At 42.6% G+C, this 25,780-nt stretch overlaps 1 protein-coding gene across 4 annotated transcripts in view; it reads left to right on the top strand.

Moving 5' to 3' along the window:
- Positions 1 to 25,780, top strand: part of LOC138300154 (zinc finger protein 282-like) — a 184,682-nt gene that overhangs the window by 41,070 nt on the left and 117,832 nt on the right. For all 4 annotated transcript variants that reach the window (XR_011204883.1, XM_069239110.1, XM_069239111.1 and 1 more), the window contains exon 3: positions 21,725 to 21,835. Coding sequence is in view for 3 of the 4 variants with exons in the window: in XM_069239110.1 (XP_069095211.1) it covers positions 21,725 to 21,835 (111 nt within the window). In the remaining variant the exon portion in view is untranslated. The remainder of the gene's footprint in view (positions 1 to 21,724; positions 21,836 to 25,780) is intronic.

Below are 25,780 nucleotides of genomic sequence, written 5' to 3'. Positions count from 1 at the left end.
GTGTCATATTAATAGCTACAAAGTATGTTTTTCCCTTTTTAATTTTAGGCCTTAAGTTATCAAGGTTTTGGGACGAGTTTGCACAGCCTCATGTTAAGCTGCACTGTTCAGATATTGCAGAGAGAAATGTACGCTTGAAGAAATTAATACATGCATTGTTTTTCACTGAGTTGACAAACGTTAGCAGATGTCTTTAACATTCGCATGAGAACTGCTTGCTAGAATATCTTGTAATAGTAGGAGAAACATTGTATAGTTTAGTGCATGAGACAGCGATGTTCCCAGGAGCTAACAATGGATGCACTGACTGGAATACAGATGGTTACAAAAACTGTTAACTGATGATCCTGACAGTGGGAACAGGAGAAGAGGAACCAATCATCAACATATGAAAGACAGGTTAGTTATATCTTAGATTTAGAAATACCTTCTTATTGGACTAAATGTAAACGTACGATTCTTTGACCAATGGAAACGTGGGAAGTTCTTTGAACAATTTTAACTTAGCCCGACTGTACAGAGAAAAGAGAGTTCATTCCTATTGTACCCCCGTAGAGACATGCTTATTTCTGTTTCTATTTCCTCCAGAGAGGATTCCATTTTAACTTTATTGGTTTAATTCCTGATGCTGAATGTTGATTCCTTAGACATTGCTTTCCTAATGGTTTGGATTGCTTAGAGTCCCCCATATCCAAACCATTCCTGTTCGTGGCCCGATGCTGATGCTGACCGAACAGATGTCACTGACGAAGATAATCACAGCTTGCTGATCCATGTTGAGGAGAGGTATAATAGAATGCTATTGTTCTTGTTGTAATTTTGTCTTTTTGTTTCTGCGTACCAACCGCTATTTTGATAGAGCCATATCTAAATGTTTTTCAAATTAATGTTTACTAAATTGTTTTTCATGAAGCCCAAACATGCTATTCTAATCGGATGGTTAGTAAGGGAAGTGGTGAAATGTTAAAAGGTTGCTATTAACAAATAATTGACGTTGCTCAGTTGCTGAACTTAGATGTATGCTTTTTCTATTGCGCAGTTATTCTTACTATTGATGTGTTTTGTAGCTCTTGAATGTTTAATAATCAATGCCCTAATTAGATTGAGATTCTTTAGAAGATTTGGTCAACCAATGTTATTCTTGTATACGTATCAGATGGTTTTGAGACTAATTTACTTGTTATTAACGTTGTTAATATAGGGAAATAAACATTCTAAGCTTCACATGAAGGTGTGGTTATTCATGGCCAATGGGGTTGATAACGCGTCCCTTTATGATAACTTATTTCACATCAGGACTCGTTTTAGGCCAATGAATCTTTTGACCCAGTTGAGAGACACCGTAGGACGAGATAGCAATATATCAATCAATACATCAATAATGTCATCAATATTTATCACAACAATGCATTTCACTTTCGTCAAAGTCATTAATTAATTCAAGACGCTACCATGACCTTTCAGCCATGAATAACCACACCAGTTTAGTAGAATTTTATGAATTTTATTCCCTATTAGTTACAATCTAAGATTAGATGCGTTAACCTCAAAACCAAGAAACATAATAGCATAGTCACGATAAGGCAACTTTGATGAGATTTCACCAAAGCGTGAATCACAAACATCAGTACATAACACGGCGTGAACATAGATCAAGTTTAGCAGAGTGTCAATATACTGCGTCAGTTCAACATAGCATAATGTCAGTCATTTGTCTATTTGCGTCAGTTTTGGTGAACACCTGTCCTAACCACTGATTAGCATTCGCATGTTGGGCTTCATGCAAAACAATTTAGAACACCAATTTGGAAAACATCTAGCTATGGTCTCTATCAAAAGCAAGCAGTTGGTACCTAGAAAGGAAAAGCAAACAGACAAATCACAAATGCATTGTCATAATTACCCTCAAAGGATTAGGTCAGCGCACAGGTTCAGTCTTCGTCTTCAGGACATCAATCAAATCGCCATCAGTCAGAACTCGGCTAAGGGGCAAAAGGCACTTCCCTCATAAGGAGATAAAGTGTAAAAGGACAAACTAAGGGCAAGGATGGTTTTAATAAATCTCAAGTCACCAAACAGAGTGACAGAGTTTCTGGATAAAATCAATAGCATTCCCAAACCCATCTACCTGACCTCTCTGTGACATGGGTTTTTATCCCTTTTTCGTAGTACATTCCCCCAAAATTCTATTGGACATCTGCTATACCCCACTATCTTTAACCTATCAAATTAAACATTAGGTAATCCTAATCTTCACCCCATATTGGTTTACAAGTCTTTGATTGGTCTTTGTAATTGACGTCTTTAGAGGTGGCACGTCCGGTGTGACTTCATCCCTTGATAATTCTTTGCACATCTTTTGGTCAGCAGTTCCATTGTATTCACCGGTTTGAATGACCTTGTACATTACATTAATCTACACTGTTTCAATTCATTTATAACATTTATTCCATGGGCATAGAAAATATGCCTGAGAACGGATCTAACATGGTTACATTCATCTTCCAAGTTTGAAGAAAAGAACAAACAGGGTCATGGCCCCCTGTGAGTCAGCACACTGAAAAATAGAAAAATGCATTTAGTATGAGAGACGGGCAGCTAAGCTGCAGCTCATGCTAACTTAAGGCCTATGAGGATTTCAGCATAGATTCAATACAGATTTAATAACGCAAACATTAGTATAAGCTCATTTGAACGTAACATAAACATTTTAATCATCATTATTAGTTCGCGTATACAGTACATTGGTGGCCACTCATCGTGGTCACAATTCAAGCGCATGTTTAAGCAAAATCGCTATTACTATAGTTTCTATGCGGTATCATCACACATTAATTCATAAACATTTCATGTTAATATAGATTATATAAGCTACGCTCTCTCAGGGTCATGGTGCGTGAGATTATTGACACCTCCTAGAGAGGCCACCATAAACGTTCCCCTTGAGAAATAGGTGAAAGAGTTGCGGTCTTCCAGAAATGTTAGTGGAGTAGGAACGAGATCCCTGGTTTTTCTAGAAGTAAGTAAAAGAGTTCGATGGGTAGTCTTCTTAAGAAAACAATATAATTTGCAGATTCGGTAAAGGCTAAGATTTTCAGGATCGATGACACAAATTGGAGAGAAAATGTAATCCTAAGAATCTACAGTGACTTTCCCAGAACCTTCAAGTTTGCCAATGCTTGTTTGAGGATGTTCTTGGCGTTCTAGCGATAGCGTGAATGAAATAGGTTTTGCGCTTGCACAACTTAAGCAGATCGCAGGTGAATTGTGATGTTTGTGAGGTTTAGGGAGTTTTCATAATCCAAATGAGGTTGTTGAAGGAGTTTGCATACTCCGAGAGTATGGAAGTCGTTGAACTTCACATGTGTGTGGCGCTTTGTGGTAAAAAAATTGTCCACGTGGTTGTTGGTATACAGACCCTGTGTGGTCTAAGACTTCAGAGTATTGAATAAGTGTATGAGACACTTGGTTTAGTGTTGAAATTTGTCTGGTTTAATAGGTCAATTGGGTGTGGTTGCCAAACTCGAGAGTGCGTGTTAAAGTGAGTGAAAGGCTTTTTGACTGAGATTCGGCGACTCCTATGTGCACCAGGACAGACCCAATGACCAGTTGAGAGTGAAATTTGCAGGTCGAATTTTGCTTGCGAATCCGGAAAACTGAGAAAGAAAGAATAGCTGTTAGAGCGAAGGGCCGTCAGTGAAAATCAGTAAAGTTTCTGAAGCGATTATGTTACCCTACCTGTAGTAAACAGACAAATTGGGTTTTTGATTTTAATTAGTGCTCACAATATTTTGCATTAGTTTTGTATGAATTTGAGTTGAGGAGGGCAAGCCGAAAGACTTTGTCAGCCGCAGTACATGTGAGTGTGATGTTATTAGAGCCGCGCTGGAATAGATTGGTTAGTGAGAAGGGTCGCACACGGATTGGTGGACAACCGAAAAGCGCAATTGATTGAGAAGGTCGGCAGAAGTGATTTTGGGATTGAAAGTAATTTCCTGATTTGATTGAAAGTAGCATAAATTACCGAAAATTAATTTTTTCAAAGCTTTAAAGTGTGCCCTAAGGGGAGATACTTATATTTCAACAAGAATAGGAGAAGTTACACTGCCAGAAGGTTCACCTGCCTATATCGTATTTGAAGAGCTGGGTGCTGCGCCAAGTCTTTGGCTGAAACAGTGGTGCAAAGAGACAGAGAAAGATGGGAGTTTAGCATTTCCTGCCCATGGAACATGTAATTTGAGGATTTTAAACAATTGAGGAGATTACTTCTCCTCCGAGAAGAGCACAGTTCGAGGCATTAGCTACTTGGGAACTAGTGGCTAGACAGCAACAGCAACTGAAATTTGAGAGAAGAATGAGGAAAGCTGAGAAGACACTAGCGGAGGCTAGACAGGATAGTGATTAGAAGTTTTGGAGAAGTGAGACTTTACAGGGCTTAAGTTGTTTCCTGCAATTACCCAAGAAAGCAGGAACGAGGCTAGAAAAAGTAATAGAAAGAGGGATTCTTACCCTTCATACGAGAGAGAGCAGAAATCGAGTGTAGGAAGTCTTTGACACACGATGAAGAGTCAGATGATGATGAGTTCATTTTACAATTATTGAGAAATCGTCCTCCACCAAATGCAGCGCATGAGGGAGCTCGAACACCAATGTAGACGCTACAGCTACGATACCAGTTGAATCAATCCAGAGTCAGATACAGATTAGCCACAGCATTCTGAGTACCTCTGCGATTCAAAGGCCTATGCCACAGATGGACATACTGAGAATTTGCCCAGATGTACCTATTGTAGATACCACAACAATCATGGTAGTGATGGCAAGACAAGTTTACCAGAAGCTGACTTTGGTCCAGACCGAATCAACACCCAATTTAATGTCTCCAGTGCAAGCACAGGCAGTTCCAGGATACATCCCGATAACAGGATCCCAAGTAGAGATGTCTGCATTGATGAGCCAAAATACAGGAATAATGTACCTGAGAAAGTCAAATGCTAGACCAAGTCCAGATGCAGTGTCAGTGCCAGTTACCATAGGTCCAGTCATACCATTGCTTGCCCAGGGAAATAATGGGAACAGTGAGCAGAAAGTCCAGAACCCAAATATAGTGAGGGAACATGCCCCATCCCAACCATGGTGATACCAGAGACCCCAAACCTAACATTACAGCAAGTGCCAGGTGTAAGCAATAATAGAGTTACATTACAAGGTCTGACAGCTCATCAGTTAACTGAATGGTTAGAGAAATTGAGTAGCACACAAGGAGATTCTAGTGGAGGAAGTGCCCTGAGTTTGACCAGACTTAGACTAGAGGCAGAAGACCTAATTGATGGAACAATGGGATTACACAGAATTGACATATGCAGAGAAGATGAGTTGCGCTATTTGTGCAAGTTGATTACTAACAAAGCAGGAATAGTAAATCAGAAACTGGCTGACCTAGCAGAGAATTATGAAGTAGAGCTTGAAAAAACAAAGCACTTGAAGAGGAGTTACAGGTTAGATTTTGTCTCAAAAGATTTTGAAAACATGAGAGTTCCGGGAATGAAAATTCACCTTGGGGAATTAATTCAGAGCATTCAAACATGGGGAGCATTAGACAAATGGGAAGGCCGATGGGTGAAAAAGAGAGAAAAGAGAAAAAGAGATTCTGCGAACCTTACTGCAGTTGGACCCCGTGAAAATATTACCAATGAGAGAGATTCCAGGAGGGAAATTTGTCCATGTCCCTTGGAGCAGAAGTGACATTCTGTCATTTACAAATGATTATCCTAGGTTAAGAGAGAAGCCAGTAAAGTGGTACCAGCAAACAGACAGGTTTGTGAAGCTTGCAAAGTGCCTATGTGAAGACTTGAATACCCTGTTAAAGATAGTAGTTACAGCAGATCTATGGGTCAAGTGTAAGAGGAGCTTAGATTGGCCAACAAGAGAACCTCAGAGAGATCCAGTAACAGGGGCACTGTCTCCAGATGTTATGAAATATTACTGTAAGGTGATTACATTTTTTAAAATGATTCACCCAAGACCATTTACTGGCAGGGAATAGACAAGACTGCTCAGAAAGCTAAGGAATCTATACATGCATACTATGAGAGATTGTTGAAGGCGTTCAAGCATTACAGTGGCACAGAAACAACTGAGCCGAAAGACATGATTCATTTTTGTGAATTCAGATTTGTTGAAAGATTGAGACCTGAAATTAGCCAGATGATTGAGTCATTTGATTTGTTGGCAAGCAAAATCGATTGATTATTGCAGTATGCAAAGTACTGTAGTGATGAGATTGAATTGAAACAGGGAAAGTTCAAAGAGAAGGCAATGGTGATGCAGATTAAAGCGGCACAAACAGGGATGCATGGAAGTTTTCAGCAGCAGAAGGGAAACCTGTTGTTTCCGAATCATGCAAGAGGTAGAGGTCGTGGAGGAATTGGAAACGTGAATCGTAGTCCTGATTTCAATACCGTGGTGTTTCAGAATGATGTGCAAGAGATGAAGAGATTGTTGCCATATCACGCTTGTGGAGGCCTCGGACATTGGAAACTGGAGTGTCCGATGTTAGGTCAGGAAGGTGTTCAGCAATCAAGCAAAATCAATTCCTTCCCAAACATGAGAAGACCGAGAATGAGAGGTCATAATCCAAATTTTCAAAGCAATGTGAATCAGATGCAAGGTTTTCAGCCCATACAACAAATGCAAATGCCACATTTGTAGATGTCCCAGTCACAGGAAATGCAACCACAAGTTCAAATGGTACCTAGACAGCAAATTTAGATACCTGAAGCCCCAATGGAGCAGCCAAAGGTGATGCTTCCTCAGCAGGTCACAGGCCAAAGGTTTAACCAGAGTAATAACACAGTACATCAATTCCCGTTACACAGTGAGGAAGGAACAAACGATGATTGGGAGAGTGAGAGTTCGGATGAAGATGAATGCGTGTTAGCTGCTTCATTAGAAGTAGATCAGAAAGTCCCATATGTGAAGGGAAAAGTAATGGATCACAAGGTCTCATTCATAGTCAACACAGGAGCTACACGCTCAACCGTGAGAACTGCAGTTCCAAACCTCCTCCTTTCAGGGAAAACGGTCCCTATTGTAAGAGTTGCAAATTGCAGTATTTGACAAACCCAATTACAGAACCAGTTCAGGTAAAATTGGCAACTTTAGAGGATTACACAAATTTGTGGTTTGTGATTAAAGTCCAGTATCCCTACCGGGGAGAGACTTGTTGTGCAAAACGAGATGTTCAGTTACTTGCTCAATCGATGGAATTGCTATTCAGACAAACAGTGATGATGAAGATGACTTGTCCCTAGAACCAGATTGTGACACAGTGAATGAGGAGTACCCCTTGATTAGTTTCTTTCCAGTTTTCACAGTGAGAGATCTTCCTTCTGACTTACAGGGAGTAGATAAAATGAAAGTGTGGGATGTTACAGGAAAAGACATTGGTCTAATAAAAGGAGTTGAGCCAGTTAAAGTCCCAGTAAAGCCGTACGCAATTTTTCCCCAGATACCTAATATCACATGACACAGGATACAATTAAAGGGATTGCACCCATAATTGCAGATTTTGTAAACCAAAGTATTCTATAGGAAGTATTGAGCAGCCCATATAATTCACATATAATGGGATTGCGAAAGCCTTGTGAGGAATTTCGAATTGTTCAGTATTTGAGAAAGGTAAATGACATTGTAATTAAATGTTGTCCAGTAGTGCCAAATCCAGCAATGATTTTGTTTCAGATCCCATGCCATGGTTTACCGTAGTAGACTATCACAATCATTCTTTTCTGTACCTCTTCATGAGGATAGTCAATTTCTTTTTGGTTTAAAAAGTTCTGATCAAGTTTACTGTTGGTGTAGAATTCCTCAAGGGTTTTCCAAATCACTGTCCATTTTCAAAAAGAACATGGAGTCATTGGAAATGCTTTTTTAATCGACATTAGTCCAGTACATTGATGATTTGTTGGTTGGGTACAAGACAAAAGAGGCATGTAAGTATGATACTATTACCTTACTGAATCATTTAGGGAAAAATGGTCATAAAGTGTCCCCAGCTAAGTTACAGTATTGCCAGAAAGAAGTGAGATATTTGGGTCACCTAAGTGAGAAAGGCATTAGGAAAATCTCCAGAGAAAGGATCAAGGCCATATTGCAGATGAATCCCCCAACAACACAGAGAGGTGTCAGGATGTTTTTGGGAATGGTGAGCTATTGTTGCCAGTGGACTCCCAACTTTTCAGCCATTTCAAAGTCATTGCAGAAGCAGACTCACAAGGAAGTTACTGATCCCTTAGTGTTAGACCAAACCTTTATGAAAGCCTTCACAGAGTTGAGAGAACGTCTGTGCAAAGCCCTGACTTTGGAAATGCCTGACTACACAAAACCCTTCAGGATGTTCTGTCATGAGCGTGATGCATGTTCTTTATCTGTCTTGACTCAAGTCCATGGTTTTGTAAACCACCCAGTACCATATATTTCAGCTACTTTGGACCCTGTTGCAGTGGCCTTACCAGCTTTTCTACGTACAGTAGCCGCGGCTGGATTGAGCCTCACTCAGAGTGAGAGCATTGTGATGGGGCATCCTTTAACTGTCATGGTCCATCACTCTATCGAAGTTTTACCCACCAGAACCAAAACCCAACACTTGACGAATGCCAGGCTGACTTGTTTTGAAACGGTCATCCTGGCGTCCCCTAATGTGCCACTCAGAAGATGTACAGTGCTTAACCGAGCAACCCTACTTCAAAAGGAGAATATTGAAGTTGACAAAACATGACTGTCTAGAAGTAACTGATTTGTGCACAAAACCAAGACCTGATATTAGAGCTACCCGATTGGAGGAAAATGACCAAATTGTTTTTGTTGATGGTTCCTGTTTAAGAGATAGCACTGGAACATTGAGAGCAGGATATGCAGTGTGCACAATTTCCGGCACACTTGAAGCGCCCTGGCTTTGAGGGCTGTATTCTGCGCAAATGGCAGAATTGGTAGCTCTTACTAGAGCATGCCGTGTTTCTGCATGACTTAAAGTAACCATTTATACGGACAGTCAGCACGGATTTGGAATAGTCCGTGACTTTGGCCAGCTGTGGTCACAGAGGGGTGTCCTGGGCTCTTCTGGTTCACCGGTGAGAAATGGTGAGATAATTCATGAGTTGTTACTAGCTATTCAGAAAAGATTGCAGTGGTGAAATGCAGTGCACACCTGAAATTCCAAGATTTTGTGTCAATGGGAAATGGATATGCGGATCAAGTTGCAAGGTTTTGCGCATTGAACTGTTTATTGTTCAAAGATAAGTGGGAATTGTTACAGGAAGAAGAAATGTGCCCAAATTATGCATTACATGTTGTAGATACCTTGGAAGAATTGAAAGCTTTGCAGGAGAATGTTGACAGAGATGAGAAAAGGAATTGGGTACAATTAAAATGTGTTCAACGTGAAGATGACGTTTGGGTTTCAGGAGAGGGTGAAGTGGTTCTGCCTAATAGTCTGTTGACTCAAATGGCTAGGTATTACCATGGTCAAGCATATGCTGGGAAGGACATCATCATCCAAGCGTTCAAGCAATCTTGGTTCAATCCAAAGTTGCCGAAGCAGTTTGCCACCATTGCGTCGTCTGTCAGCGAATGAATGTGGGTAAAGGGACAGTGGTCAATTTGAGCCACACTTGAAGAGCAGGAGGTCCATTCAGCAGAATGCAGATGTATTTTATTGAGATCCCTGTGTGCGGAGGATTGAGATAAGTGTTGGTGGTTGCTTGCATTTTTAGTCACTGGATAGAAGCTTACCCTACACGAAGAAATGACAGCTGCCTAGTGGCAAAGTTACTGCGCTGGGAACTGATACCACGTTTTGGGTTTCAGGTCTCTTCAGAATCAGATGATTCCCGACGCACTACCACTAGTTCTGATAACTATGAGAAACACACCCGACAGGAAAAAAGGACTATCGCCACATAAAATCCTCATGCGCAGAGCAATGAGGTTGCCAGCGGTTCCTGCTGCCAATGCTCTTGTGAACATGACAGATGAATTGGTGTTGGACTACTGCAAAGGTCTGGCTGATGTGGTTCGTTCTTTCTTTCATCAGGTGGAAGGCACCACACTGCAACTGTCTCAAGATCAAGGCCACAACCTTAGAGCGGGTGATTGGGTTGTGATCAGAAAACATGTGAGAAAGACATGTCTGGAGCCTCAGGGAAGGGTCCTTACTAAGTAGTACTGATCACTACTACAGCTGTGAAGTGTGCTGGAGTTCCGAACTGGATCCACGCAAGCCATAATGAGAGACTGAATCTGAGCAAACTGAAAGTGGTTCAGCCAATCCTGTGAGAAACGAGGAAGACCTACAGGAGAGTGAAGGTGAACCAACCTCAGCTTAGGTAGCAGGAGAGTCTAGTCAGAGGAGGGCTCTCCCAGAAACAGATGATCTTGAAAGACAAACAGAGCAAATGACAGACCCTGAAAGTGAAGAAGTTGAGGCGAATCAAAGCCAAAACAATCTGACTCCTCCTGAATCAGTCGCAGGTACGTCAAGAACAAATCCTGCAGAAGTTGCAAATCCAGCACAGAAAAGAGCATTGACAAAAGGCACAATGCAAGGAGATAAATGGCCGAAGGCACAAAAAAAGAGAAAAGAGGCAATCTCAGTGACAACAATCGAGGAGGAAGTAGACACAACAAGAAAAGAAGATTTGAGTGATTCTCCATCCATCTTTGTACAACAGAGGTGGTTCAGAATCAGCACAGAACGCCATTTGCTCTTTGCAAATGGTAAAACCAGACATTTTCGGTATATTCGTGAGTTTTTTAATATGAAGATAAATATTCGATGCAACTGGACCATGTAAACTTGAAACCTTTGACTAGCTGTTTTTCTTTTTTAGGCTTAGAATAAATCAGATGGCTTCTGACAGTAGATGGCGACCTGAATACTTTTCAGACTGGTGATAAATGTTTTCTTAAGAACCCAGATTTTGCCACCTTGTAGAAGAAGATGATCTGTTACTCAGAAAATGTACTGGAGCTTGATGCTGTTTAGCTGAATGTTTTTTAATTTATCATCTGGGCCTGGAGGAATATTCCACATGTATTTGGAAAAGAAGAAGTAAGCAGAAAAAGGAGGGTTAAATGCATATTTATCTTATTAGCTTTTTACAGTGATATAGAACTAGAATGGGCATTAACTTTTTTTTATTAGCAATTCGGATTTTCAGGTGCATGTGTCAGGGTTGTCTGTTATGGCTGCTTCTTACATCTATCTTTATATTTGTATTCTTCTTACATCACTTTTTAATATACTTTTATATTAAACCATTAGCCACTCTTTTTACACAGAATTATGAGGCTGGAGGGGCTAGACGTACAGCGATTTTAATGTTAAAATAGCGCCATACATGGACTACATAGCCATTCAGGTTATGTAGAAATGGAAAATATAGTTGGAAATAGATGAAGCGCTGCATACTTAAGAATATGGCATATTTAATGTGGTGAATGGATTTAAGAAGGGAGACAAGAAAATGTGAAATACTGAAAACCTGTTTCAAACAAAAAACTCCAAACGTTAGTGATGATATTAACTCAAAATAATTTAGGACTCATCGAAAAATGATTTATTTTGGGAATTAATCTGTTCAATCATCAGAGCTCATGTTTCACGAAATCATCATAATACGTCTCCGAATTCATGATATATAGAATTATAGATGGATACCAGTGAGTTATGGGGATGTTTTTCACCAAAGAGGTTCTGAGTGACATCAAATTGACAATGAGAGGTAAACTCGAGTTGTCTATGATGTCTCTCAGTACCCCGAGCCATTTCTTCTTACTTCACATGCATTGTTTTCAAAGCAGCAATTATATCAAGCTAGAACTCAGTATAGAAGAAATCCATAAGCGGGGTTATACAATATAAACAAGCATTGACAAAGCAAATCGGTCTTGCCTATGTGAGAGCAATTGGCTTTTTTTGCAATGTGTTTTAGCCATGTTGTACACCAGTGCGAGTGCTGGTCAGCATGGTTAAAAGTTAGTGCTATGGAGTGGGATGAGGTAGATTGGAGTGGGGTAGATTGGGGTAAAGTAGAATAGGAAAAATGTAGGTAAAGTGGAGTGGGTAGAATGGGGTAAAGTGGAGTAGATTGTAGTAGAGTGGGGTAGATTGGAGTGGGGGTAGAGTGGGGTAGATTAGAGAGGAGTAGGGTAAATTGGAATTGAGTGGTGTAGATTGGAGTGGGGTTGAGTGTGGTAGAATAAAGTGGGTAGATTGGAGTGGGGTACATTGGGGTGGAGTACCACAGGTTGGGGTGTAGTGGGGTAGATTGGAGTGCGATGGGGCAAATTGAAGTGGAGTGGGATAGGTTGGAATAGGGTACAATGGAGTGGGATAGTTCAGGGTAGATTGTGGTAGAGTGGAGTGTAATAGATTGAAGTGGAGTGTAGTAGCTTGAATTGGGATACATTACATGGATTGGGGTAGAGTAGACTAGAACAGAGTAGATAGACTGGAGTGGAGTGGGTTAAATTGGATTGGAGAGGTGCAGATTGGAGTGGGATAGATTAGAATGGGGTAGAGTGGAGTGGGGTAGAGTGGCATGCAGTACAGTGGGATGGGGTAGATTGGGGTGGGTTAAATCGGAGTAGGGTGGAGTGGGGGTACTTTGGAGTGGTTTGGAGCAGGATGGATTGGGGTGGAGTGGGTTGGGGTGGAGTGTGGTAGATTTGAGTGAAGTGATTGAGGTAGAGTGGAGTTGAGTGTTGTAGATTTGGATAGGTTGGAGTGGTGTAGATTGGAGTGGATTGGGATAGATAGGGTTGGAGTGGGGTAGACTGTGGTAGATTAGAGTGAGGTAGATTGGGGTAGAGCTCAGTGAAGGGGTAGATTGGAGTGGCATGGGATAAAGTGGAGTGGAGATTGGAGTGAAATCGGGTAGATTGGAGCAAAGTGGGGCAGTTTGGAGTCGGGTAAACTGTGGTATATTAAAGTGGAGTGGGTAAATGGGAGTGATGTGTCGTAGAGTGTTTTACAGTGGAGGGGTGTAGAGCGGAGTGACATATTGAGGAGTGGAGTGTCATAGAATCGAGTAACGTAGAGTGGAATAGTGGAAGGTGGAATGGCGTATTGTGGAGTATAGGTGGTGTGAAATGAAACCTTTGTCACGCTGCCACTAAAAACTTGCTAACTGCAAGAATTAGGTCGTTTGAGTTGTGACTTTTTGGAATCCTTATTGCAGAAGTACAATTATTTAGTCCCATGTCTCGGCAAATTTTACGGATCCATTTTGACCGTGGGGTAAAATAAGCAGGGCAGAAAAACATAAAGTGTTCAGCAGTTTCTGGGGCACCACCACAAGCAGGACATATATCAGAAAAAGTGGTCTACCCCCAACTGCTAGTTTAAGACAACAATGGCAAGTTTCCAAACCGAAATCTTGCATATAGGCCCTTGCCCTGCAGGTCATTTATGGTGTCTAAATATGGTTCATACTGCAGGAACCATTTAAAATCAATAAAAAGGTTCGTTAGGCGGCCATGTGATTTACAAATTATGTAGTTATCCCTTACATAAGACCAGTAGACTGATTTTAGGACATTTTTGTGCCGTCTCTCTAAGTTGTGAGGGTTTTCCCAATAGTCGCCCAATCCCAACAAGTGAAACCAATGGGACACATGTCTGATCCAAGGAATTGTGGTAACATTCTGACTGTTTAGTAAATCGAGTAGTGAGGCCTTGTATATGTCTAATTCAGGAGTAGTCGGTATGCTTATCCAATATAAAAGGGGTCTTAAAACAATTAGGTCAGCTGCTCGATTTAGCCCCAAGTAAAAAAAAAGTGGAATCAAAGGTGTACTGCGGGGACATGCAATTAGGGCCCTCGCAAAATTGTTTTCGCCCACTGATATCTTACAGCAATTGCAAGATCCCCATACTTCCGCACCATACAGAGCTGCTCCCTGCGCCTTAGCTATATAGATTTTAATAGTGGGAGATACTGTTTTTGCTGTAGAGCTTTGGTAAAAGCGCAGTATGGACGCAGCTCTATGTTGTAACAGCCCCGCACTCTTCATAATCTGATCGTCTCAAGATAGTTTGCTGGTTAGCCTAACACCCAAATAATCTATAGAGCTAACCTTGTTCAGAGGGAGTCCGTCAATATTGATAGTGCATCTTTTACTGGGGCCTATGCAGAGCACCATCAGTTTAGTTTTACTGACATTTACCCCCAGCCCATGCTCTCTACAAAATAAATTAAATCTGTCAACAAGAGTTTGCAACCCCTTTGGTGTCTTTGAGATGAGAAGTGAGTCATCTGCAAAAAGAAGAATAGGGATTTTTTTGTGCTTTCAAGGAAGGGGCGTCATTCCGGCATGTGTTCATGGCCTTCACCACCTCATTGATAAATAGGGTAAATAGTAGGGGGGGCAACACACAACCTTGGCGAACTCCCCTTTTAATTGGGATTTTTTCAGGCAGCTCGCCTTGATTGCCCCATCTCACTTGCGCGTAGGTGTTTTCATGTAATCGTTTTAACAGAAGTAGTATGTCAGCTGGAACCCCCAATCTACCCAACACTTCCCACAATTTGACTCTAGGTACCAAGTCGAAGGCAGATCGTAGATCTATAAATACAACATATAGGCACTGTTTAGAAAGAACTACATATTTCCAATACAGAACAGCTAACCTAAAGACCTGATCCACCGTACTTGTTTTCAGACTAAATCCTGCCTGGAGTGGGGAAAGAATCTGGTGATCTTCGACCCAACTGGTTAGCCTTTGTAAAAGTTGTTTAGCGAACATCTTTTGTAAATTATCAATGAGGCTGATCGGTCTGTAGTTGGTTGGGAGATTTACATTACCTTTTTTATAAATTGGTATAATTTCAGCCCCCTTCCACGTGTCATGAATTTGTCCCCCTGCAGCTATACTATTTGAGATTGCATTTATATACCAGGACCATATATTTGGTTCTGATCTATAAAGATCTCCTGGGAGCTTATCCAGCCCGGGTGCTTTGCTGGGTTTTAGGGAATTAATAGCATCAAGAGTTTCTTCCATGGAGAAAAAAATACAATCATCAGGGGCGTAGGCACCCCCCCCCAGATAGAGGTAAACTAGAACTGGAATTTGGCCTTGCTGTGAGGGGATAAACTTCGTCATATGCCATCAGATCCGCTGGCACAGCATAAAGGCTAGAAAAATGCTCCACCCAGCTTTTCAGGTTGTATATAATTATCAGGGGAATTCCTGCCTCCGTCTTGTCTTTTGGTCAAAAGTTCCCAAAAGAGCTTCTTGTTATTTGCTCTTGAGGCATGTAATAGTTCCTGCCACAAGTGGTCCTCCCACAGCCTTTTTGCTTGTGTTAAAGTGTCTTTATATATACGTCTGGCTTGTTGGACCCTTCCCCTGGAGGCCTGAAGTAACGGCTGCTTTTAACCCAGACATTGCCCTTGAACAGCTCTCATCAAACCATCCTTTGCGACCCTTTTCCCTCCGCTAGACCTTAACCCTACCTTTTTAAAAAAAAAACTCTAATGTCTTGGAACACAGCTGGTCTCAATAAGAAATTGGTTGATCCAGAATGGGTTACTTACATAAAAGATATAGATATCTGCCTGTTCCAGGAAACCTGGGCAGAGGGTGCCAATAATATAGATTCCTTTCATTCTGTGTTCCTGTCCTACCTCCTGAGAAGAGTCTGGGTCGTGCCAAAGGCAGGCTGTTGTTACTTTTAAATAAGAAACTGCAATGTGATTTTTGTCGTTGGACATTGATTCCGTTGATCTAATGGGTATGAAAATTAAGTTTAAACAGGATCTTACAATCATCATTGTTAATGCTCACATTCGATCAGTCTCATGAGGCTCTGAGTCTCAGACCCTGGTTCTACTGTCCGATTTTTGGGAAAGTCTACAACCTTCGACTCTTTTAATCATCGCTGGTGACATGAACTGTACCTTTGAACCCTCCTCCGTGCTCAGTGGTCTAACTGATGAAGAAGATGAGCTATGGGGTATACCACAGTCAACCAGTACTCGGTTCTGCACATGCTCTCGTGTGGCCTCACAATTGGCCACATTATGCCTAAAACATGGCCTTAGGGCCTGCAACGGTAGAACACCATCCGACTCAAATACTGCGCCAACTTTTAAACGGGGTATATCTACAAGTACTATTTTTATTATTTTCTGGTGGATGTTAGGTTATGGCCTCACCTGAGGGACATGAGAGTGGAAGTGAGATGCAAGAGCGATCATTTTCCACTGCTTCTCACCTTGTCCGGGGAGATGTTTAGGAGGACACTAAATAACCTACACACAGTGGTTCCATTACCATGCTGGAATAACAACTTCACCAAGGTTGCCTGGCCAAAAGTGATGTCCAACCCCCACCTGATAAGAGGGATCTACCAAGTTTCTTTTAGATAATTTGGCGGCATATGAGGACCAGGCTGTTAACAACATCCCGATTCTCTACATACGTGACAGCATGTGATGTATCAAAATTGTGAGTCGGAAATAGCGATTTCTTAGAATTCGCTAATGCAATTTGCGAGGTCCAAATACCGAATCGCAAACAAAATTGCGATTCGGTATTTGAAAATCGCAAATTGCGAAAACGGTTACCCCGGCACAGCCTGATGACATCATAAGCAGGAAGTGAGTCAGCCCATGCTGTTTCCAGGTACCACACCCACAGGAGCAGTCAGAGAGTCACAGACCAGCCCCAGGGAGCAAGCCAGGACCTAACACCAACATGGCCAATGCTGGCAATGGGAAGGAGAAGGGAGAGAGGAAGACGAAGCTGAAATTCAGTGAGCAAGAATTGGAGGGGCTCACTGAGGAGGTGGTCAGGAGCCATGACCGGCTCTTTGGGAAGAGCTCACTCCAGGTACCAGAGAGTGAGAAGCAGAAACTTTGGGCTGATATCCAGACCAAAATCTGCGCAGTGAGGGTTGCGCAGCGCTCGGTGGAAGAGATATACAAGAGGTGGTACGACCTACGTTCCCATGCCAAGGAGAGGGTGGACAGCAGGCTAAGGGAAGCAAGGAGCACAGACCACCCAGACACCCTCCACCCCCATGGAAGACTTGGTGGAGTCCACACTGCTTCCAGAAGCTGTCAGTGGGGTCACTGACATTGACACTTGCGGCACACCCAGCACCAGCAAAGGTAAGTCCAAAAATGATGTGTGTCCCCATATGTGCATGTACAAATGCCCCTTAGGAAATAGCAATTAGTGCAAAGCATTGTGATAAGTAGTCCATTCCACATCTTACATGCGGCACAACAATGCCTTATGGGAGTGGTAGTCCACAACCCTGAGCTGAAAATAGCACATAGGTAGCAATTAAGTATACAGACACACAGAAGAACAACATACACAATTCACAGTGATACGATGTAAGTGTACATTTATTACCATTGTGCATCATTTGGTGATACATTCATAAATGACATGCTGCACATTGTCGTTGCAGATGGCTCAGGCCCAGCAGCAGCAGAATGTGCCAATGTGGGGGATGCAGAAACACAGTCACTGCCCGACACTAACACCAGTGAGTCATTGTGTATAGCACCAATCAGACACAGGGCAAGGGTGTTACCTCTCCACGAGTTGAACCTGGACTCCGATGAAATGCTGAATGAAGGCCACACACCACCCCCAGAAGCTAGAGCCAAAGGAAGGCATCAGTCCCTGCCCCAGCGTCACTCTGCTCCCCGCAGGAGGCCTCACGATGCAGGCACACAGATGAAGGCGTGGGCCCATCAATCTTTGGTGGCCTTGAAGCGTCCATGCTCAAAGTGCAACGCCTGCAATGCAAAAACATGAGGGCAATGCACAGGCAGTTGCAGTCACACAATGCTAATATGGGAGGACTGCACAAGCAGTTGGAGTCTCTGAATGCAAACATCTGCAAGCTGCATGAGGGACAGCAAACAGCTGCAGATAACACCAAGGAACTGACAAATGCCATTAAGGAACTCTGTACTGAGATCAGGCATGAGCTTGTGAGCCACCGCAGGCGCGATCGGCAATTCATGGGAATGTTCAATGGCTTTTGCAGATCCGGAAATCGTCTTGCTACATCAACTGCTCTGATATCACGGCGTGCTATGGCCGCGCAGGTGGAGGCAGCACATAGCAGTAGGGACGTTGCACAGGGATTGGTGCAAATAACCAACGTCCTGGATGCTATGCTGACAGCACGCAGTGCTACACCCAGCAAACAGGGTGTTGGGGATACTGAGGAGTCGTCTAGCCTCAGCAGTCTTGCAGTCCCCGTGATGGATCCTAGGCATCGCAGTGCCAGGCACAGTACTGCCTGTGAGCCTGATACAAGAGGTGCCGGCGAGGCCACTGCACACTCAAATGGAATGCGTGGTCATAAGAAGTGACATTGAGGGCTACAGGGGACTACCTTCACATGTAGCAATACAGTAAAACTATCATGATAATAGTGTGACACTGTTAATGGCTCATGTCTGCCTATTGTTCATTGCTTTGTCCTAGTGACACATATGTTACCTGAAGTCAAGGTAATAAAGGTGCTAACTACTGGAATACATGTCAGTGAGGTGGAGTTGTCATTACTTACATCTGAAATGGTTGTGCGTGATGTCAGCACGCCTTTGCCTGCCCTCTGCTGCACTGGTCCTGTCTGCTGGCTGTAGGGTTGGTATGGGATCATCATCCTCATCTGAGTCTGGCTCCGATATTTCCACAGGTATGCCCCTGGTGGTAGCTATATTGTGCAAGATCGCACATGTGGCCACTATTCTACAGGTCGTGTCCGGGCTGTACTGTAGTGCCCCTCCACTTTTATGGATTCACCGGAAGCGACTCTTCAGCAGGCCAAAGGTGCGCTCCACCACATTGCAGGTTGCCCTGTGTGCTGAATTGTATCTCCGCTCTGCTGGTGTTGCAGGATTTAGGTAGAGCTTCATCATGTAGGTGCACACTGTGTAGGCACTGTCTCCTGGAAGGGACAGAGGGTATAATGAGTAGCTGTGCCATCTGACGTCACACTGCCATCAATGCAACATTGTAAAGTTGCAAATTACCTAGTAGATATCCTTCACCAAATTCCTCAGCTAGCAGTCTTGTGTGAATCCCGCTGTGGTGAAAGATGTACGAATCATGTGTGCTCCCTAGGTACCTGGCCACGAGATCAGTTATGATGTAGGAGGCATTGCATATCACCTGTATGTTCATTGAATGTTGGTTTTTACGGTTGCGGTATACATACTCTGTGGTCGATGGTGGACAGATTGCAACATGTGTCCCATCTATGGCACCTTGGACATGGGGGAACTGTGCTATCTAGTAGAAATCGATTTCTGTCTGCTGTATTTCCTGTGGGGTGTGGGAGAATCTGATGTACTGGCGTATCCTGCTCAGCATGGCATTTAGAAATGTATTGAAAAATCTAGAGAGGGCACTCTGTGATACCCCTCCAGCTGCTGCTATGACCCCTTGATAGCTCCCTGAGGCAAGTAGGTGCAGGGAGCATAATACCTGCACATGTGTGGGTATGCTATTGGTCCTATGTGTTGTGTGCTGCAGTATGGGTTGTAGCTCAACTATCAGGTCAAGTATCATGGCTGAGCTCAACCTGTACTTATCAAAAATGTCCTCCTCAGTCTGGTCAAAAAGAGTAATCCGCACTCTGAAAATGCGCTCCTGTCTCCTCCTCCCTCTCCTCAAACTTGCCAAGATCGTCATTCTCCTTGCCATGACGTAGATTGCAGCCATTGTGGAAAAGAGGCTGAGGCATTCTGGGCCTCTTTATATTGGTTGCACCTGGTTACCACCTGATTTCAATCCGTGGTAAATTGCATGTGCAAAAGGCCATTCTGCATTGATGCATCGTATAGCTGCGTATCGCAATTTGCAACGAGAAATACTGAATCTGTATTTGTGAGTCACTATTCGAGCTCGCAATTTGCGATATGCAAATAGCGATTCGGTTTTTCATGTCGCAAATTGCGATACGCAGATTGCGACATGCAAAACCATGTTGCTTCGCTAAAAATGGAAATTTTTTCGATTCCTTGTTTTTGGCCTGCGAATGCCTTTCATATATTGCAAAACAAGTTTTGTTGGCCCTAAATGAATAAAATGAAAATACTTTTTTAAAGCACACATATCCCAGATGTCATCAAGGCATGGTATAGCATGTTGGCTCACTGCCATTGCAGACAACACCTTTTCAATTGAAATGACAATTAAATTTGCACAGACATACAGGTTTACTGCGCAGAAACGATAATGTGTGGAAATATCATCACCTAGGGCCAGATGTACCAAAGGATTTTACCCATTCTGTGTCTATGGGAAAAAGCTTTCGTACATATGGCCCCTAGTGTATTGATGTGTTTTGTTCGTATTCAAATACTTGTTTCCACCACACTGCAGGATTATAAAATAAATGTGCTTCATTCATATGCACTTCCTAATTCTGATATATCAGCACGGTCCATTTTGTTGCTTGAAAAATCAACATCCTACAGCCTGTCCTCTCGCATAGGTACCCAGCAGGACTGTCACATAAATGCTGTCACTTTTATGTCTCAGGAAGAAAAGTAACCACAAAGCTCCCCTCGGAAGACAGAGCCTGACATTTGACCTCTGTCTTTGAATGCACAGTAAGTGTGACAAGATTAGAACAAGATTCTACGGCCTGTTTACAGAAAGCGGGTACTTGGAAGGAATCAGTGGACAAGAGATGCTCCTCTGGAGGGACGAACTCAAGCTGGACAGCCTAAAGCAAATAAAGCCTGCAAATAAAAAATAAACTAGCCAGTAATAAGCAATGGGTGAAATGCATTCCCAGGGTAGCTTTCAGAATGCCCACAAAAAGCCATTAGCAAACCAGACAAGACCTCGACGTAAAAATGACTTTTTGTTATTACAAGAAACTAATTATTTGCTCTTTGAGTTAAAAAAAGATAGTTTGATAAATTGATATGTCTACCTCTATATAGGACGTGGAAGTGCAGTGGTGATAGGTGGCCCTGTCAATTACTAGGATTGTATTCCAGCTGTTCATTGTTTCATCCAGTATATCACTGTAGACAAGAGTCAGCTCCATGCAAATCAGATATGGGCCTGTTCCAACAGGAATAGCCCAGCCGAGACTCCCATTCAACTCTGTGGAAAGGAACACAAGCAATCAGCCTTGGGTTGCTTGTGATACCTGTCACAGAGATGTGGCTTGGCTGTTAGAGCTGGATTATTCCTATTGCACAAGGACCAAGGCTGATTTGCAATAGTGTGTGTGTTTCATGGCGAGGCACAATGACAAAAAAATAACGAAATGGTATGTGACCCAAAGTTATTATTAGTGACTGTGATTCATTTAGGCACTTCACCCATCAGTTTGTTGGTTTTTAACATAATAGTTATGTCACACAATGTGCTGGATAAATCCACAACATTTGAATGTCCATGCTGTATAATTAAGCCAACTCTTCAGCATAACCTTTCAATATGTTTTTTAAGAGTAGGCTAAGATAAACATTTTGGAAACGGCAAGTGGAAAGGGAAAGCGGACTTTGATTAAGAATTGAAGAGCACGTTTTGGGAGGAGACTTTAAAACAGCCCAGTGCTTGAAAAGCACCATTCGCTTAAAAAAACAACTAAAGCAATGATTTATAATCAAAGAACCGTAAGGACCTCTAACAAATGATTCCTTATGTTTTTTATAACAGGTCCTCTTATTGCAACTGCAGTATGTTCAGTTAGGACTAAGGAGAAGGAAGAGATGTTTGCTGTGGACAAGCAAAGCTCTGAAAGCAAACCTGGGATTTATAGTTCGCCAAGTGAGTATGATGTGCTTTAGCTATGTTCACAAGTAATGCATATGGTTACCTTCCTCACAGCCTCTGTTCTCTGATACACATAAAGATTTCATTACACACTCAGACAGACGACTGCAAGAACCTCATACCAGATAAACAATGTGCATTCCATTCATTGAAAATCGCAGTGTAGTTGATGGTGTCAGTATTGTCACCCTGAGATCACCAGTCATTGCAGATCACTGACTTCTTAAAGACAGGTGTTGGGAAATACACCAGGGAATTTATCTGCAATGAATTTGCCATTGACGTGTGTAGTGCTGGACTGCCTGCTGGGTGCCGTTGTATCATAGGACTGCGTACAGTTGGTCAGCTAATGCATAAACTGTCACTTGTCCATTGTATGTATGTATGCGCGTACGTATTTATGTATTTATTTATACATTTATGTATTTATTGGCATTTATTGACAGAGCATCTATCACTCCATCTGAAGGTTTTGACGCTGATACTGACAGCAGCCTAGGACCAAAGGTAGAAATGCAGCATCTAGTTTCTGAAAAGCTGGATTTTTATACATTTACTAAATTTCAGAAACAGGGGATCATCTTTGATAGGAAACTAGGACATTTCGCAAACAAAACGAGAATCGTGCACCTTGCTGAAACTTTTCTGATTGTCAGATAGGCTGGCTTTGACTTGTTTCATGTATTCATACTGCTGTAATTGCTGTGGCAGTCTCCGACAGCAATCTTGTCTACAGTCAGAACTATGGGATTATTAATGAACCGAGAAGGACCTGGAAGGTTTATTGTGGGTTTTGATATCTCTGACCATGGAGTCTGTGAAAGAAGGCCTGTCCAAGTTATTCATGCTGAGATTAGAAGAAAGTAAGTACTTGGAGAGTTTACACAACTTTGAACAAGAAAAACAACCAGTGGTAAGCAACGGGCTAACCCAAACACACACTTTATGTATTGGTAAAGTACATATTAGGTCTGTAGGTGAGACAGACATAACTGTAAAAGGTGAAACAAGTGGCATGGGAAAAAATTAAAACCTAAAGGACAAAAGGCAGCAAGACACAGAATGTAAAGGAAGATATACTGACTCCTGGAGGTAGAAAATAGGCACATTGCTTAAGGCAGAGTGAAAGTGTTGTGTGGTGGTAAGGTAAACTAATGCATCCACAGCAGGGATCTGTGCTTGAGCGCATTGCCACAGCTTCAAAACTCAGCAGGTCCAGTCAGCCCTTCATCCTCCTGAGGTCGATACAAGGAGTACTATTGGGTTAGGAAACAACAAAGACCTATTATTCAGTGCCAAGATGCAACAATGGCTGAACATGTGCTTTACAAATAACATGTTGTAGGAAAATGGGTTATTATTTTGGGAGGGTGTGGTTTCTATCTGTAATAAGTCCCCAAATTCTGTAAGGTCAAACAGTTTCAAGAATTTAAACCTGGGTTTTGATCCTGTTAGCTATGGCACGGAGCAGGAAGGCTTAACTTAGGAACATTTTTACCAACCCTTAAATAGTCAAAAAGTAAAAATAGTTCAATGAAAAAGTTCCTAAAAATTAAGATCAATTTAATATAAAATGACACTGAAACAACTAAAACCCAATAAGGGGAAATGGAGATATGTATTTTTTAAATGGTAAGGTAAAAAGTGCCAAGAAAAAGCAAAGCACCCATCAGAAATCACTGTTTGTGTCTGACGGGGATATAGGCCCAATTTCATGCCAACCTTTATGAAGTGGAAGTAAAATAAGTCGGTCATCCTGGTCAAAGTTGCTACTTTTTGATTTATTCTTTTTTATGGAGGTTAAAATCCTCCAGTGGGGCAAGGTTAAAGTCTATACACAACGAAGTCCCTTCAGATCCAGATAGCTACTGAACGAGGTTCCACTAAAGCTGTTGGTTTTGGCCGTAAAAGCTCTGACCAGAAAAATTTAACTTTTACAGTTGCCAAAGTCCTCTCGTCAGGTGGATACTTTTTGTGTCTTTGCTGAGTCAACACTGTGAACTTAGGGCCTCATTATGAACATGGTGGTCTGGGCATGGCGGCCCAGACTGCCATATAATAAATGTGGCAGAACCGCCACTGGCGTAACTCCACCACTGCCAGGCTTCCGCCGCCAGGCAGCCTGGCGATGGCGGAGTTACATATCCGACAGGGCAGCGCTGCAAGCAGTGCTGCCCGCCGGATAATGTACCTGATTCCACCAGCCTTTCCCTGGCGGGGTATACCTGGCGGAATGGCACTTGGCATGGGCAGTGCACGGGCCCCCGTGCACAGCCCAGTCGCGCATGTCAATGCCCGTGCGACGGGTGCTTCTGCACCCGCCGCACTGCTACATTGTTGCCGGATCCATGTGGAGCCAGCGTCAATGTACAGGCCGTGCATTCAGCTGGGCCGGCAGGCGGAAACACTGTTTCCACCCGCTGGCCCAACTGAATGTTAATAATGTGGCTGGCGGGGTCTTCAACACGCTGGCGGTCTATTGTAGACCACCAGTGCCGAACTCAGCGGGTTTTCCCTCCGAGTTCATAATGAGGCCCTTAGTCTCTGTTTTTGGAGCTCAAAATCTTACAGAGACTCAAGCTTAAAGCCATATCAAGTCCTTATGAAATGAGACCCTTTTGCCTTGAGGGCTCGCTTAACCTCCAGAGGTCTTGGAAGTCCCAAAATGTCCAGCTTTTCAGACTTTCTAGGACACTTTTAAGGCTCCCAAGACCTTGCGGACAACACTTAGAGGAAACAACAAACTCCTGCTGAGGCTATTAGCAAGGTCTGCCCATTTTCAGTTTTAACTGGTACACTGGTCACACTAGGTAAAAGGCTTCTTTTAGATGTTTATGTCCATTAAACCACACTGACGGTCAGCCAACTGGACCTTGGAGTCTGTGTCTTAGTCCTGGGAGCAGGTCTAGCCATTCAGAACTCCAAACACATTACAGACACCAGTTCCAGTTCTCTTCTGTTCTGCAGCAGGTCCAGCGAGTGTTGTGAGGAGCTGGGGTGATGTATAGACTCACTCATACACTAATTCATTTAGTCATACATGCACACAGAGACTCATACACCCACTCACACACTTTCATCCACTCAGACTCCCACTTTCAGACCCACTCATACACTCACAAACCCACTCACAGGTCCACTGACAGAAACAGGCCCTCTGGCCAACCTGCGTTGTGCACGACCAAAGGTCTTGCGTGGCGCAGGGTTTGGTGGTTCTAAGGGCTGCAGCGACAGGCCTGAGACAAGTGGTACTGTAGTGGCTGGCAAAAGGAGGGCTACAGCCCACTTGCAGCATTTGATTTATAGGTCCTGGGCACATTTACTAGGGACCAAATTAAATGAAAAAAAATGTGCCAGTGGGGTGTATGCCAATTTTACTATGTTTGAAAGAGAGAGCACAAGTACTGTGCCATTGGTAGCTAATACCCACAAAAACAAATCCAGCAAAACAGGGGAAACAAGGCAAAAGGTTTGGGGGACTACTACGCAAATTATTTCAGGTCCAACGCTATGGTCTTACTGGAAAGTTAAATATGCCAGTTGATGATTAACCAGTTTTACTATGTAATAGGGATCATCACTCATACATAGAAGACTGGAAAGCAGTATCCCAGTGTGTAGAGCTCAAAAACCAGGAGCATCAGTACGCAAGAAAGGGGCCTGACAACACAAGAAGAGGCACTTTCTCAAGCACACTCAATGTGATAATAGTGAAAGATATGTTTACTTACCCAGTACAGCAGAGCGAACATAGAGACACAAAAACAGGCACAAATAAATAAAAGAATATCTTAAGGAAGTGACAGATCAAATAAATATTTGAAAGGTTATGAAAAAGGTTGGAAGTATAGAAATTCTGATAAGAGAGTGACATAAGCCCATTGGCAGATCTAAGCCTTGCTGAAATCCAGAATTTTGTTAATACTGTAAAGATGCAAC

The sequence above is a fragment of the Pleurodeles waltl genome, chromosome 6, assembly GCF_031143425.1.
Source record: "Pleurodeles waltl isolate 20211129_DDA chromosome 6, aPleWal1.hap1.20221129, whole genome shotgun sequence".
In the NCBI taxonomy this organism is placed as follows: Eukaryota; Metazoa; Chordata; class Amphibia; order Caudata; family Salamandridae; genus Pleurodeles; species Pleurodeles waltl.
This window is presented reverse-complemented; position numbering and strand designations above follow the sequence as displayed.